General features: G+C 38.9%; 1 protein-coding gene across 1 annotated transcript in view; it reads right to left on the bottom strand.

Moving 5' to 3' along the window:
• The window catches only part of MORC1 (MORC family CW-type zinc finger 1), a 171,955-nt gene that overhangs the window by 38,235 nt on the left and 117,754 nt on the right, over positions 1–15,966 (bottom strand). Inside the window, exons 18-20 of the mRNA XM_027581731.2 lie at positions 11,222–11,287; positions 9,952–10,197; positions 5,594–5,701 (exon numbers count right to left, since the gene is read on the bottom strand). Coding sequence (XP_027437532.2) covers positions 5,594–5,701; positions 9,952–10,197; positions 11,222–11,287 — 420 coding nt within the window. The remainder of the gene's footprint in view (positions 1–5,593; positions 5,702–9,951; positions 10,198–11,221; positions 11,288–15,966) is intronic.

Below are 15,966 nucleotides of genomic sequence, written 5' to 3'. Positions count from 1 at the left end.
TAGCAACCTGGGTTTGCCACTGATATTCAGAGCAGAAAAAGAAAAAAAGATTATTATATAATTCAGAAAAATGACAAATACCAGTATTTAGGAAGAAGGTAAATGTTGCTTCCTATCAGAGTCAGAAAATATGCATAATGTCAATTTGGAGCACATGATGAATAAAAGCATGCACAAGGGCAACAAAAAGTTGATACTTTTATGCTCTGACTCCAGTCTCAGAAAATTATTTCCACTCAACTCAACTTCTCTTACTGTTGGCATTGGTAATGTTATTCTCCTGGTATTCCTGAATTTTGAATCTTTCTTCAAATTGATCATTTGCTTTTCTGACCTTCTGCTATAGCCTAGCAACCTAATTTTCCCAGTCCCCTTTCAGAACAGACCCCCTAGGACATCTAGTCTGTACAGTCTCTTCCTATGGCTCATCTGGTGACATAACTTGAGACTGTTACCTCTTTGCTAGGATGCTCGATAATCTAGTCCCACTGTTTTGCTTTTATTTTTATTTCTTCTATTAAACACGGTGCAGTGCCAGTTGATCAGATGGCTTGATTTTGAGGGACACCAATGTGGTATGGGGCTCATAAGCCAAATTTTTGCCTGGAGTAAAGTTGAACTGCCAATATATCACACAGCAGTGCGCTCGAGTTTTGAACTGATCTTAGACAAACTCTTAATTATAACAGTACCACAGGGCAATGCTCTAGTAAAGCAGAACTGTAGCAACCTTCACTCAGACATTGATCCCCCTGACAGAGGCTGGTGCATCTACAGGGGGTGACCTAAAAGAATTTCTACTTCCTTCCCATCTGGGGTTAATGGGGACAAATCTGAACTTTACACATGGGTTTGGAAATGCCTGAGACAGAAAGAGTTCAGAATCAGAGAGGGCAGGGTATGTGTTTTGAACATGGAAGATGAAACTTTATTGGATAGGTCAGATTTAGGGTGGATAAGGGGAGACATGAGCTAAAGGGAAGTTAGCTTAATGTGGGCAAGGACTGTGGACTGATTTTTTAAAATAAATTCAAGACTCTTGCCCGGAGAAGGCCCATCTATGGAATTTAGGAAACCAAAGCCAAAATGCTGAACGTTATTCAATGCGGTATCTATTTGTACCTTGAAATCCTCGCCCCTGAGTAAAGTCTATCTGTGTACTCCAACCAACCTGTGTGGAATGGGCTGGGTGAACAGACACGGAGGACAGTGCAGGGAGATGGAGGATAAAGGGAAAGTCATAAGGAGACGTGGTTAAAAAAGTGGGAGGTCAAGCTCAACAGCTAGGGTTCAAGGTGACCACTTCCTGGCAGTGTGACCCTGAGCAAGTTTATTTTCCTCACCTGTAAGATGGGGATGAAAAGAGAATTTAACCCCTCAGGTTAAATTCAGAAAAATCAGATGAGATGATACACATGAAGCATAGTACCTGAATTTCATCATGGCCACAAAGAAAGAGGAAAGGCTCACCCCACTAACAGACACATACATAGGAACACACACAGAAGAATTTCCGAATAAAGTTTTACAGGGTCAGAGATAATAAATCTGGATCACATCAGTTCCCCTGAAGGTGTGGAGGGGACTGCACCCGTGCTAACGAGATCATGAGAAATAACGAAAGAAGTTTGCTGCAGTGCAAACGGATAGCCCCACACGTAATGTCTCCAAGGGTCCAACAGGGAGGCTACCTAGGGCATTTTGAAGAGGTTTAAGATGTTCTTTAAAAACTCCTCATTATTTTTACAACAGTTTTTTAATCTCTAGAAAATGCCTAGAGTTTTAACTGAGTCCCAGTTGGAGACTTCCACGGTGCCAAATGACAAGCAAGGTCTGACCAAGAACACTCTCACCGCATGGACTTTGAAAATGAATGTACTGTGCTGGCTAGAAGGCCAGGTAGAAATTAATATCAAGAAGGAAAAAAAATGCCAGAAGCAACACCAGCAAACTATGGGATCAGAAGCAACTGGAGAAAAGGAAAATGAAGCCCAGTGCCGCATGGAGGATCCAGGAGCATGTTGAGTGTGAGACATGGTGTGGAACAAAAAAGACAAACCTTAAAAATGACTAGAAAATGAGCATTATCTCAATAAGAAAAAGAAATAAAACAAAAGAATATGTTTTTCTTAAAAAATAGCTTTCAGGGGCGCCTGGGTGGCTCAGTCGTTAAACGTCTGCTTTCAGCTCGGGTCATGATCCTGGGGTCCCGGGGTCCAGGGATCGAGCCCCGCATCGGGCTCCCTGCTCCGCGGGAAGCCTGCTTCTCCCTCTCCCACTCCCCCTGCTTGTGTTCCCTCTCTCGCTGTGTCTCTCTCTGTCAAATAAGTAAATAAAAAATCTTTAAAAAAAATAGCTTTCATAGACCATAAGCCTTGGAGAGAAAAGAAAATGAAGAACATTCAGTCAAGAATGGGGCGGAATGAAAGGAGGAGGTACTTAGGAAAACAGGTCCAACTGCTGTAACCCTGAGCCACAGCAGACAAGATGATCTAGGAGAATGAATGATACCATGGCGGCAGTCACCAGCAGCGGTCAGATTCAAGAGAGATCTGAACAGCCACCAGTACTCTCATCATTTCAGGCGAAGTTGCACAACTCTCAGTAGGACAGCCCGAGGGAGTTGTGCCCGGAACTTGGAAAAGAGAAAAATGAAGTACACTACTATGAAAAAAAAAATCCATTCAAAAGGCAGACAGACAGACACGGCTAAGGAAAGAAGGCACTTAAAGGAACAGACTCGTTCCCCATTCAACGTGAGAAAGATACGCTCCTAGGAGCACAGGTGGAACAGGGCCTGGGAGCTGGGCCAGTGCCCCGTTTAGTGGTATAGCCAGTCACGTGGGTAACATCGTCACTGTCATGCTTTGGGGGGAGGGTGCCACGGCAGCCTGTCTTAGCTGGAAACCTTTTAAATATTCAGGCACATAACTCACCAGCAACCGTCAGCCCATAATTGGGCCAGCCCATGCAGGTTGGCACAAAGGGAGAGAATGCACGGTGTAAGTCAGCGTGTGCCTTCCAACTGGATGGAGGCGGTATTTATCTTTCAAATGACCCAGCTGCTATTATGATATTATACAACGGTCCCATCAGTTTGGATAATGTGAAATCATCCCTGTGATGTGGGCTTTCTTTGATGTGCTGAACCTATATTTCTCAGCCTATTACACTTGAAAATAAGGCCCTGGGTCGCAGTAAATTCACCAAAACAGTAAAAACCACCCGGTTGCAGGGACATGAGAAGTGCCCTGTGTAGTAGCTAATTCTGCTTCTTTAAGTGATAACCTCTTGCAGCACCGTTGGTCCTGAGCGCCTTCCTTCTTGAAATGAGACAGGTGTGGAGTCAGAATTAAAGCATATGTGCGCAGACACACACAACGGAAGCACCATAGGGAGACAAGAATTGGGTAGAAGGCCAGGGGTTAAGAAGAATTATTTTTAATTTATGAGTTTAAGAAAGTACAAACACTCAGAAGCAATTATTTCCTACTGGAATTACTGCAACTACAGCCAAACACAGAAATTAATGCGCATCTGTGGATAATTCATATTTATCGAAATAAACCAGGCACCCTGAGTCTGAGAACAGACTTCCCACGAGGATCAATGGGGCACGAATACATCCTAGCCCACCCCCCAACACACACACAAGTAACATAAAACTTGAGAACTATTACATAAAAAGACAACAACAATTTGAATATAAATGTCATATGTAATTTATGAAAAAGTTCTTGCTAAAAGCTGTATGCAAAGCTTAGGGAGGTGACAGAGGGAGGGCTACGTGAAAAACATGCCACCAGGATTCTAGAAAGCAGGTGGGGACTGACATGGCTCACAGGGGCAGCGACATCATGTTCTCTACAATACCAGTTGCATTTCCTCCTCCTTTCTGGTTGCTGATTAAATTTTGAGTCTTTTCCTTTTGAAAAATACTTTGGTGTTTCCTTTCTTCACATCCTGGATTTACTCGTTCCTTTTTGTCACTGTGCAGGTTTTTTCCTGCTCCCTTTCACAAATGACTCCTAGACCTTCTCAACATCCCTTCAGATGGCCTCTTAATGCAATGACAGTTTATGGAAGAAGCCATGTGATGCCTGGGAGTAAGGGGGCAGGCAGGGAACGTGGATGAGATAAAACTGGCTGGGAGTTGGTCCCTGTGGAGCTGGGAAATGGGCACACAGGAGCTGATGGTTCTATGTTTGAAATATTCCATTATGAAAAACATTTTTTTAAATAAAACCTCCGTTATTGTTATACTGTGTACCTTCTGACAATGATTTTCTGCTGATGGGCACAGACATTAGGCTGAAGTCAGAAGACATATGGTCTTTATTGGCTTGCTGGTAAATAAAACCTAATCCACAATTCCAAATAGCGTTTTGAGATACCTCACCTAAAGACAGGTACAATGAGACCAGGCCCTTTCTTCTTTGGAGCGGCAGGGGGGGGGGGGGGTGGAGAAAGAGAATGCACATGTGCACTGGGGAGGGGGGCAGAGAGTGAGGATCTTAAGCAGGCTCCACACCCAGCATGGAGCACGACGCAGGGCTCGATCTCACGACCCTAAGATCATGACCTGAGCCAAAATCAAGAGTCTGACCCTTAACTGACTGAGCCACCCCGGCAAGGCCAGGCCCCTTTCTAAATACCCTCCCATATATTATCATGTCAACAAACAGCAACCATTTAGGTGACTATAGTTATTCTTATTTAAAGTTTAGCTATAAGCTTCTTGATGGTCAAAGTAAAAAGAGAACTCTATAGTGAGCAATACAATTCATATTCTAATAAAAAGGAAGCAACAAGTAGATTTTTTCCTGACACTAAATTCTAATGTCTAAATGAAGTTTTAAATTACAGTGCAAAGAACACTAAGTAGCATAATGGACAATGTCTTTAACATGGCTTCACAGATGCAGTGTTCCTCACATGACCAGTCCTTGAGTCAATTCTTCCTAAATACCAAAGGCTTTCTTTCACACGTGCATCAGTGAGGCAAAGTGAGTCTGCTGGGATCTACAGGTCAGATACAAAACTCTCTGGTAGTGACTACCAAAGTTAGAATCAGGGGTACACCTGATTTCTTGAGCAAACAGAAATACATCTGTATTTCTTGAATAGACTTCTCTAGGGCTTTTGGCAGCGGCCTAACATAAGTCAGTTGAGAATTAGACTTTCTGGTGGGGATCCATATTATAAATTACAGAAAGGGTCATATGCTTTGGATTTGGGCATGTAGGTTTCAAGCTGACCTTCAAGTTATATACGTATACATATCATTTATATGGATTTGCATACTATTGAACTTTCTCACCATGACAACTAAAATGAAAAGCTTCATGGATTAGTAGTCAGGACATACAAATCCCAGTTCTATTTTCACTAGTTTCTATAGTCTTGGATATGTAACTAACTTTTCTGAGTCTTGTTTCTTCACCTAAAAATTAGGTTATTTAATTAAATGTTTCAGTTACTTTGAGGTACTAATATGACATGCTTCTTGAATTCCTCTAACCTTGAATTCCTCTAATCTTCATGAATGTGAATCAATCTCAAGGTGCCATTTAGCCTATGAAATTTATCTCACCAGGATTATATCTGGACAATCGCCATTGCTAGTTTCAACTTCAATCAAAGCCTGGCATTCCTGCACAAGGTTTTGACTCTGCTTCCTATTCATTTCCCAAGAAGAGGCCTATGGCAAGATATTAACAGAAAATATACAAGGGTTAGGAGAAATCACTGGTACACATTAAACCACATTTATTCAGCCTCTATTCAGTTCTGTACACAAGCAAACTTCTGTAGGATAAACAGGAAATCCAATTTCTGATCTTTGCCCTCAAGAAGTATATTATTTAGATAAGCACTTGCAAAAGTTAAGTAACAATACACAACAATAAAATAAGAGAATCATAAAGCAAATTAGATGTGAAACGAGTGCTTCAGACCATGGGCCTCACCAGTGAATCAAAGGGCTGGTAGTATTCTGCAAACGATCTCCATGAATTACTGCCCATACACTGAATAAATAACATCTCATATGGATATACACATTGCTCTTAAAATTTATGTAGATGTTGCCGTGAGGACATAAGATATTCATTCATTTCAAAATATCTATGATGGCTTTCTCTTACATAGTTCTTAATCAATAGATTCCAGGCATGCCTAGTATTACGTGAGATGTCTGTGTCATTTTTTAAAAAAGATGTCCTCATACTTGAAAAGATGGGAAACAGCGGTATGAAAAATGTATGATGCAGGCAAAGGTCTCCTTTGATTGGAATGGCTACCAGTAGACTCTCAGCTTCTCAGGAGCAAGAACTATGTCAATCTCTGAGATCTCAGCGCCTGGCCCAGCATAAATGCTTAGTATATGTGTGTTCAGTGGAATAAATTAACAAAGGACACTGAGAGAAAATTAAAGGGAATTAAAAGCTGCAGATGTAGGAAACAATAAGAATATTATTTTTACTGGGAGCCCTGCTTTCAGGAGATGGGGGGAAAGTTGTTGAGGATAAAGAAAGCGGAACCTTCTGAGAAACACAGGGTGTGATAAAAACAATTCTCTAGGAAGAATAATTAATTAATTACCTGTGTTAATAAAGCTGAACTGTGGTACATTTAAGTTAAAACATTAGCTAATTCCCAGAGCCATTGTTTTGGTTTTTTTTTAAGACTGTATATTTAAGAATTTTATTTATTTATTTTTCTTTTTATTAACATATAATGTATGATTTGTTTCAGGGGTACAGGTCTGTGATTCATCAGTCTTACACAATTCACAGCATCCAGAGCCATTGTTTTCAAGCTTTTGGAGCACATTATAAGACTGACTCGGGCATATCTGCCTTCCTAATTCCATCTACTTAGGCTATGTTAAAATTAGTAACACTTCCCAGGCCTCCTCTGGCAGTGGTAATGCCCAGTGTGCTTACTGGATAGAATATTAGAAATTTACTGCAAATAATCCTCAGGTAATTGAAAGTTTTTCAATTGCAGTTTAAAACTTGGTTAAATTCATTTTTCAAATGTTCGGGAATTCCAGAGTCTCCTGATCTATCTGCCCCAATTCTAGGTTTTTGTACAGAACATCTTCTGAAGTGAAATTATCTTGTTTTTCCAAGAGTTGACATACAACCTGTCTCCATGTCTTCACCTTCCACTTGCAGTCAGTCCATTCTAATCTCGTTTCTACCCCCTTCACTCCAACAAAAACAATAAAATTCTTTCTAAGACCATCCCTCTTACCTCTAAGTCATTAAGTAAACGGACTTTTTTAGGCCTTTCAATAGAATCTAGCCTCTCTGACTAACTCTACTTGAACTGACATTTTCCCCTCTTGGCTTTAATGAGGAAACAAGCGCCCGGTTTGCCCTCTTCCTGCCCAGTCAGTCCTTCACCATCACCGGGGCACCCTGACCCCGACAGCTAGCCATTAAGATGGTAAAATCCCTCAGGCTTCTGTCCAGTCTTTCTTCTCTTCTTACCCTTACTCCCCACTTGGCATGTCCTCTTCGAGGTGTCAAACTATGGAAAGTGATCTCCCCCCCAAAAGACCCAGCCACCTTCTAGGAGGCTCCATTTCAAAGAATGGAACCACCATCCAACCAGGTGCAAGAGCCAGAAATTCTGTAGTCCTTGCCATTTCCCTCTGCTTCTCCTTCTATACCCAATACATCGCCGACACAGGTCAGTGTCTCCTCCTCAAGACAAACACACAAGTAACAAATGCACCCACTCCTCTCTGCTTGTCTGCCATCCCCCCAGCCCCATTGGCCAGTGTTTCCCCAGGAGACCACTGTTAACAGCCCCCTGACTGCTCCACCTGCATTCACAGCAGGCATCCATACTCAGCCAACAGTCTTTTCTAAATGAAGATCTGATCACACCACTTCCTTTCAACGGTGTCCCACTGCTTTTAGGATAAATGAACCCCTTGTCAAAGCCTATAGGACCTGCATGGTTCTGGGCACTCCCTACGCACCTCACACCATAGCCCCTTTCCATCTCTCTGCCCTGCCCGAGCTTCCTTGTCTTCTTAAGGTACTCTGAATTCACCAGCATCCTTCTTTAGCACATGTCTGCATTGTCTGGAAATGCTCTTCCTCTCTTTTACCCATTTAATTGGAATTCAATCCTAAAAAATTCAGTCATCGTTTTTTCAGGATTTTTCATCACTTTTTCCCATTCAGTCCTCCCAGGAAGGGTCAAATCCCCTATTATAAGTACTCATGCCATTAAGTCATTAAAAACTGCCACAGTAGCAGTTTACATTTGTCTAATTATTGGATTGTCTGTCTCTGTGGAAGTTTAATGCAAGTAGGGACTCTATATGGGTTTGCTCACAGTTAAATCCCCGTAGTTGGCTAGCATACGGAGTGGCACATAATAGATGATTTTATACACACACACACACACACACACACACACACTAAGTGAATCTTTATAGTTAAAGTCTAAAATGTGTTATTTTAACACCTGGGCACACTTCAACTTCTCAACACTTCTATGTTTTCAGAGCATACAACCTACTCATAAAATATGTCAACAAATCCCAAATCTTGAAATTGCCCAGTTAATGAGTGGAAATCAGGCTTAAAGGAGATATGACTCTAAAATGATATAACTACCTTTTATATTATATACATGCAGTACTTTAGACACAGCAAAGGTTAAATAAATATCTTCTGAATATACGAACTTATATGTATATAATTCAAAGTAATTATGACAAATAATTCTGTCGATTGTAGACAGTTTTTTTCTATAGTCTTGAAGAAAGATTTAGGGCCCAAACTTCAAAATTACAGGGAACTGAACTTCAAATATTTTAAGAGAATGAGCTACTCAAAAATAGAATGAGAAAGGTTACCTTAGGAGGTAATAGTTTTTTGTCACTGAAGATTTTCTAGAAGAGTCTCTACACCATTTGCCAAAGATTTTACAAAAGAACACGTGAGATATTTCTGCAGTGTAACAATTGTTCAGAATAATTCCTTTTGAAAGAACCATGCCTAAAATATCTTGTCTTCCCCAATGCTTAACACAGTAACTTTACACAGGGCAAAGTTCTGTAGATATTTGCTGATCAAATTAGTTTACTGTTTTCAGAGCCTATGGCAATTTATTTGAATATTTTCTCTGGTGGCCCATCTCTACCCTTTAAGGGTAAATTTCATTTGGGGAAAAAGTAAAAAGGCATTAGAAATCAAATTTGATGAACAAGGCAGATAAACTAGGCAATGCATTTCAGCTTATACAAGATTTTAAATGGTGGTGAGATATTGTCTGTTATCACCTACCACTGAATCTGGCACGGGGTAAATGACCACTGAACTGCAGGTTTTCTTATTATTATATGCTAAATCTGAAAGCAAGTGCTCAAAAAGGAATTAAATAAGAATAATATTGTAAGAATGAAAGTGCAGTGATTCTTTTAAAAGAAACAAACTCATTTGGAAATTGTGCGGTGGTACATTCGTTAAAATCAGTCTCACCACTTAACTGTATTACCAAGATTATATCCCGTTTTCCCTGCACTACAGGGTTAAGTACCTATTGTAAAATTTGGCTAAGCATTTTTTCTATAAAGTGTTGAATGCAGAATCCTCAAGATTACAGGCTCATCCTATATGAATATGTTTCTCTTAAATACAGATTTTAAATCCTTTTCCCATACAGGCCTTCTTTGGGGCCTGTCAGTTGGTTGAGCATCACACACTGCACTGCTGTACTGATACTAGCCTCTGACATTTCCTCCAAAAGAGAATAGAGAAGAAAAAATAGAAATTGGGACCTTGTCCTGGAAACTCAGATGACAATGAGCATGCTATAATTAGAGTGCTTTAAAAACGTGAAAATGAAGCAAAACCTTTGCCCAGTGCTATTTCTGGAATAAGTGAATGACTATACATTCTGTGAATAAGAAAAGAAAAACACCTGGGACCTCTGAGCTAGACTGATGTTTGCCGGCAGGGCGGCTAGACGTCTGTGCCGTTGAGGCTTCGCTTTCTTCTGTGGAGACTTCTTCATAATTTTATCCTCTGCAACACACTCCACATCAGAGTCTGTCCCTTCTGGGTTCCTTTTCCAGCCTCTGTGGCTGACAGAAAGCTCAAAGGAGGCAAGAGATTCCTGCTTCAAGTTATCGCCCCAAGGCCTGACTTTCTGAGTTTTTGTATTTTCCTGGAATAACAAAGAACATGTTTTCATTTTTGGGGAGCCAGCTTATTTATAATTAATTATCATTTCCCTCAAAACCTTATGACATTAGGCGATACTTATTACTAAAAAACACTTTAAAAAGCAGCAGTGTGGAAAACAGGCTTTAGCAAATATCTACCACTGTAATAGCTCATTCATGAATTTCGTTCAGCAGAGGAGGCCTGAGCCAAGAAATCTTCTGATTCTGAGGACGCAGAAGACTACAGACAGAACATAGTATGCTTCCTGACTTCCTCGCAACAGAGGTTTACTTGCTTTTGGTTCCTATATGTCAAAAACCTGGTGCATATATGTCAGTAACCTGGCTAAAGGTTGGCTGGGGTATGTCAAGCCTATCATCTGCCCATTAAGAAATAAGAGTAACTAAAATTGCAGAGTTTTCCGTGTGTGTGCACTCACGTTCGTGTGTGATTGGTTTAAGTGAAAAGCCCTAAAGGTCAAAAAATATTCTCTCTAAAATTTAAATTTTAGATAATAACAGACATTGGAGGAATATAATAGGACATATAGGAAACACAAGAAACAATGTAGGAATTATATATACAACATATTTCTAGGCAAATATAAATCTATAGACTGAATCAGTCAATGTCTCTTTCTATATATATGATTACATATATACATATACACATATATAACCAAAGAAAATATGGAAAATACATTAAAATATTTAAAATGGTCATCATTATGTAATGTATGGTGACTAACATACTAAAATTAAAAAAATAATAAAAAATAAAATGGTCATTTCCAGAATGTAAAACAATGAGTGATTTAAATTTTATTTATCTCTTACTTTATTTTCTAAGTTTTTCCTAATAAACATGTATCTAATAAGACAAAAAAATAATGGCAGTTAAAAACATGTGTCAGTGCTTCACTCTCTGAACCTCATTAACCATGGTGACATTTGGCCCTTGATAAAGTCTTACCCTTCATATGGGAAACATGACACAAATGGCTAAATCCTACTTTAATTACTCACCTTAGATGCTGAAGTTTGGCAGGAAGTGGTGAATTCAGTGATCCTACTTGTTGGTATAAACTGAGGCTTTTATGGAAAAAAATCATTAGATAAATGTAAGTAAAAATAACTTTCAACTGGAATATTACAATAATCCAATAATCTTCATTTCTTAAAGGAGTTTCAAGGTTGCACACCCTCACTGGTAATTGGTTAAGGGGTCCGTTTAGACACACTGCAACAACGTTCTGATGAGTGGTGAGTGGGTAACATAAAAGAATGCAATGGTTTGTCAAAGCATTATAGATCAGACGTCTCATGAGCAATTTCAGGGAACTGCTGTATCAAACATGCCTCCAAGCCCCTGTCTGTTTTTTCTGGAGACCCTTTGTTCCCCACTTGCAGGTCCCAGCATCTGGAATGAATCCTGACCTTCAGCAATAGCTCTGTCTAGTTCAGAGCTCGGGCCAGAGCTTCAAGGGACTTTTGAGGGTAGACTGGCCTCAGCGGTATGCCTAATACCTGGATGATGCTTGTGCTCACAGGCACAGCTAGAGAGAGAGGAAGGATTTGCTCTCTCTGGAAAAGAAGTACCTTTTAGACTAATATTTTGATGTGATGATGTTCATGTTAAAATGATGAGATGTTAATGAAGTACAGCGAGAGAAGATAAAGAGTAATACAGGCCCTGCACCCCAGACTCAGGTTCATTCCCCTTGGGATGCGAGCCTGGTTAGGGGACTGCTTGGACCTCCTTAATGGTAGTACATCCATTCATATTTACTGTGCCACAAACACCCATGCGGTAACCAGCTCCGTGGCCAGATTCTCTAGGACATAAAATTTATTTTCCTCTTGTAAGTACCCTACCCCAAAAACTGGAAGTCCCAACTGATTAAGGGTTGGTTCTGCTCTCTGCCGAGAACTTTTCCAATGTGGATGGCCTGCATAGATTTTGAGATGGTGCCTTTTCCTCTGTTCTGAGACCCAAATGCCTCTTGGAACGTCCTATAAAATGCAGGTATCTTTCAAGACAATCTTTTCAAAACAATTATTTCGCTGCTATAGCTGCACCCGCCTTCAACTAGTATTTCCTAATGCATTCCCTCTCCTGACTAGTGATGTCACCAAACACCTAGACACCAAAGCTACGTTAGCTTTAGTCCAACATCACCCTCAACCCTCTCCACCTAATCAGTGATGAACGTGTGGATTTCTCCACTTAAATCTCCTTTAAATTCAAAATTTTCCCTAGCCTCATGTCACCATATTGTTTTAAGGTTTTTATCATCTCTTGATTGAACTATTTTCTATAATCTTGTTTTTCTTGCTTTCTTCCCTTCCCCCTGAACCCCCAAAGGAAAATTTCTTTATCTTCTATAACCCCATAGCATTGTTCCTTTTTAGATGTTTATGCAGATAATATATTCACATGGAATACACATTTTTTTTTTAAGATTTTATTTATTCGACAGAGAGAGTGAGAGAGTACAAGCAGGGCGGAGTAGTAGAGGGAGAGAGAGAGAGAGAAGCAGGCCTCCTGCTGAGCAGGGAGCCCGACACGGGGCTCGATTCCAGGACCCTGAGATCATGACCTGATCCAAAGGCAGACACTTAACCATCTGAGCCACCCAGGTGCCCCGGAATACACATTTTTAAAAGTATATTTTTAAAAGGCTCCTTACTACTCCATTCTTCATTTGCCCAGTTCACATTCCACTGCTATTATTTTTCTGTTTATCTTTCCAGAGATACTGTTTTAATCTCATACAGAAGCATATATAAGTAAGTTTTTCCCACCTTTTCTGAGGTAGGGAAAAATGGTAGTATATTACACATGCAGTCTGCATCTTGCTTTTACACTAAGGATACATCCTAGAGATCTTTATTAGTACTTAAAAAACTTCTTCATTTCCTTTTACAGATGCATGATATTCTAATGTATTGTTGTACAAAAATTTATTTAACCAGACCCCCTGATAAACATTTAGGTCTTCTCAATACTTTACTCTACAAAGTATTTTGTAATGACATGTAAAATAGGTAATTTTGTAAATAAGTAATTTTGTATTTGTGTATGTCTATATAATCAATTTCTAAAAGTGCAATTTCTGGATCAAAAGGTATATGCCTTTGTAATTTGGATAGACACTGTCACATTGTCTCCATCAGGCTTTTTGGTGGTTCAGCATATAGTCATCCTTGTGAATATTTCAAGAGCAGTGATAAAAAAGACATTCTCTATTTTGAGAGTAAAGAGTATATATCAATTATATATACATTATTATTATATATTATTGGCTGTTTAGATATTCCTAGGTTGAGGGCCAATTAAAGTTTCCTATTACCAGCATGACTGACTCTTTTTCCATGTATCATTTGTAGGTTTTTGCTTTATGGAACTCAACGTTAGCTGATATGAGAGATTCATAATGGATACATCTTTATTATAAACTGAAGGCTTTAGCCTAATTTAATGCCCTTCCTTGCACATTTAATGTTTTTTCCCTTGAATTCCAAATTAATGTTAGGCTGGACCCCATTTGATTTTTGTACATTTGTTTGAAATCACATGTTCAATCTTTCTGAAATGCCATTTTAGATGGGTGTCTTCTAAACAGCACAGGATCAAGGTTTGCCTTGTGATGCAACCTCAAGTTCCTTGTTCTTTATTAAGGTAAGGTTTAGGCCATTTGCATTTATTGATACCATATATGTGGTTGGTATTAGCTGTCATATTACTTATTTTGTTTTTATAATTTCTCTTAAGTTTTTAATGATACAGTCCATTTTCTTTTCTTTTGTGTGAGTACCTCTTCTGATACTATAGAGAGTTTTCCTTTTCCCCCAAGGGGCTACCATTACAATGATAATTTTATAAAACACTTATTAGTTCTTTCCATCTTCAGACAGTATCTATAAGTTTCCTACTCTGGATGATAAAATTTTTCTCTACCTTCTTTTCTTCCACTGTCCGATATTTACTGGTATTGTCTTTCTCCATATTTACATCAGTACCAAAAAGTATGCTTAAATTGCTTCAGTGATACCTCTTGATCTCTTTATAGATGAGGCAAACACATTACCTTTCACCTTCTCTCATCCATGACTTCTTTTTTTGTTAGTTGAATTATTTCTACGTTGCCAGGGAATTTACATTCAGTTTGGTACCTAAGGTTACATATGGTTTAGACTATAGTTTAACTACAGTTATAGCCTATAGTCTATAGTTAAATATAGTCAATGCCTATTTCCAGTTTTTTTGCTGTAGAATTTTCAGGTATCTCTTGGCTGGCTGAAGTTTGATCTTGTTTTCCTCTAAAAGGGATTTCTGGGTTTTTTTCCTCTTTTCAAAACTATTTGTTTGTAGGCTTTTTATTTGAGGGGTGTTGTGATGAATATAAAATTTTGGGTTTATACCTCCTTTCCTTGAAGGTCTTATAGTTCTTACTTTACTATCACCTGAGCAAAGTTTTCTGTAGAAAATTTGAAGCCAATCTGATTTTTTTGTCTCTATAAGTGATTTGATCTTTATGCCTACTCATCAAACATTTTACCTTTTTCTGTACAGTTGAGTAACTTTTCTAGTGTATGTCTTATGGCTGACTATTCTTGGGATAGTCTACGCTAAACATGCAGTGTACCGTTTCAAATATGTAGCTTCAAGATTTTTTGTTTTTAATTCAAAGTTTTCCTGATTTATACCTTTATTTTTTTAATTATTTTATTATGTTATGTTAGTCACCATACATCATTAGTTTTTAATGTAGTGATCCACGCTTCATTGTTTTCGTATAACACCCAGTGCTCCATGCAGTATGTGCCCTCCTTAATACCCATCACCAGGCTAACCCATCCCCCCACCCCCTCCCCTCTAGAACCCTCAGTTTGTTTCTCAGAGTCCATAGTCTCTCATGGTTCATCTCCTCCTCCAATTCCCCCCCTTCATTTTTCCCTTCCTTCTCCTAATGTCCTCCATGCTGTTCCTTATGTTCCACAAATAAGTGAAACCGTATGATAATTGACTTTCTCTGTTTGACTTATTTCACTTAGCATCATCTCCTCCAGTCCCATCCATGTTGATGTAAACGTTGGGTATTCATCCTTTCTGATGGCTCAGTAATATTCCATTGTATATATGGACCACATATCTTTAAAAATGTATTCTTCCCTTACTTTTTCTTTCAATATTCCAATTATGCAAATACTGAATCTCCTTTTCCTACTTCTATTATCATTTTCTTTTGTAATTATAAGAAGTCCTTCCTAATTTCTATTCATTTTACTTGCTTTTTATCCTCTATAGCAGGAGATAGATAGCAAATTTTTTTCTGTGAAGAGCTAGACAGCAAATATTTTAGACTTTGTAGACCACATAGAGTCTCTGTTACATATTCTTCTTTTTTCAATCATCCAACAATGTAAAAATCATTTTTAGCTTAAGGGCCATACATGAATAGGTAGTGGGCTAGATTTGGTCAATGGGTAATAGCTGACTCCTGCTCTATATCCCCATTGGGTTTATCAGAGTGATAATCTGCCTTTGTATTCTTTCCAGTTGTGTGATTTATTTTTTCTATTTCTTCCTTGAGTTCTACCAAATCATGTTTCATTTTCATTGTCTCAACATCTCTTCCTAAGTCCTTATATTTCTTCTTTGAGGTCTTCCTTCATAAAAATAACTTTTTTTTACTAAGTAAAAACTTGTTTCCAAATGTGTATGTAAAACTTCCTTCTGATCTGTCAACATTTCTTTTTTTACATTT

The sequence above is a fragment of the Zalophus californianus genome, chromosome 1 (assembly GCF_009762305.2).
Source record: "Zalophus californianus isolate mZalCal1 chromosome 1, mZalCal1.pri.v2, whole genome shotgun sequence".
In the NCBI taxonomy this organism is placed as follows: Eukaryota; Metazoa; Chordata; class Mammalia; order Carnivora; family Otariidae; genus Zalophus; species Zalophus californianus.
This window is presented reverse-complemented; position numbering and strand designations above follow the sequence as displayed.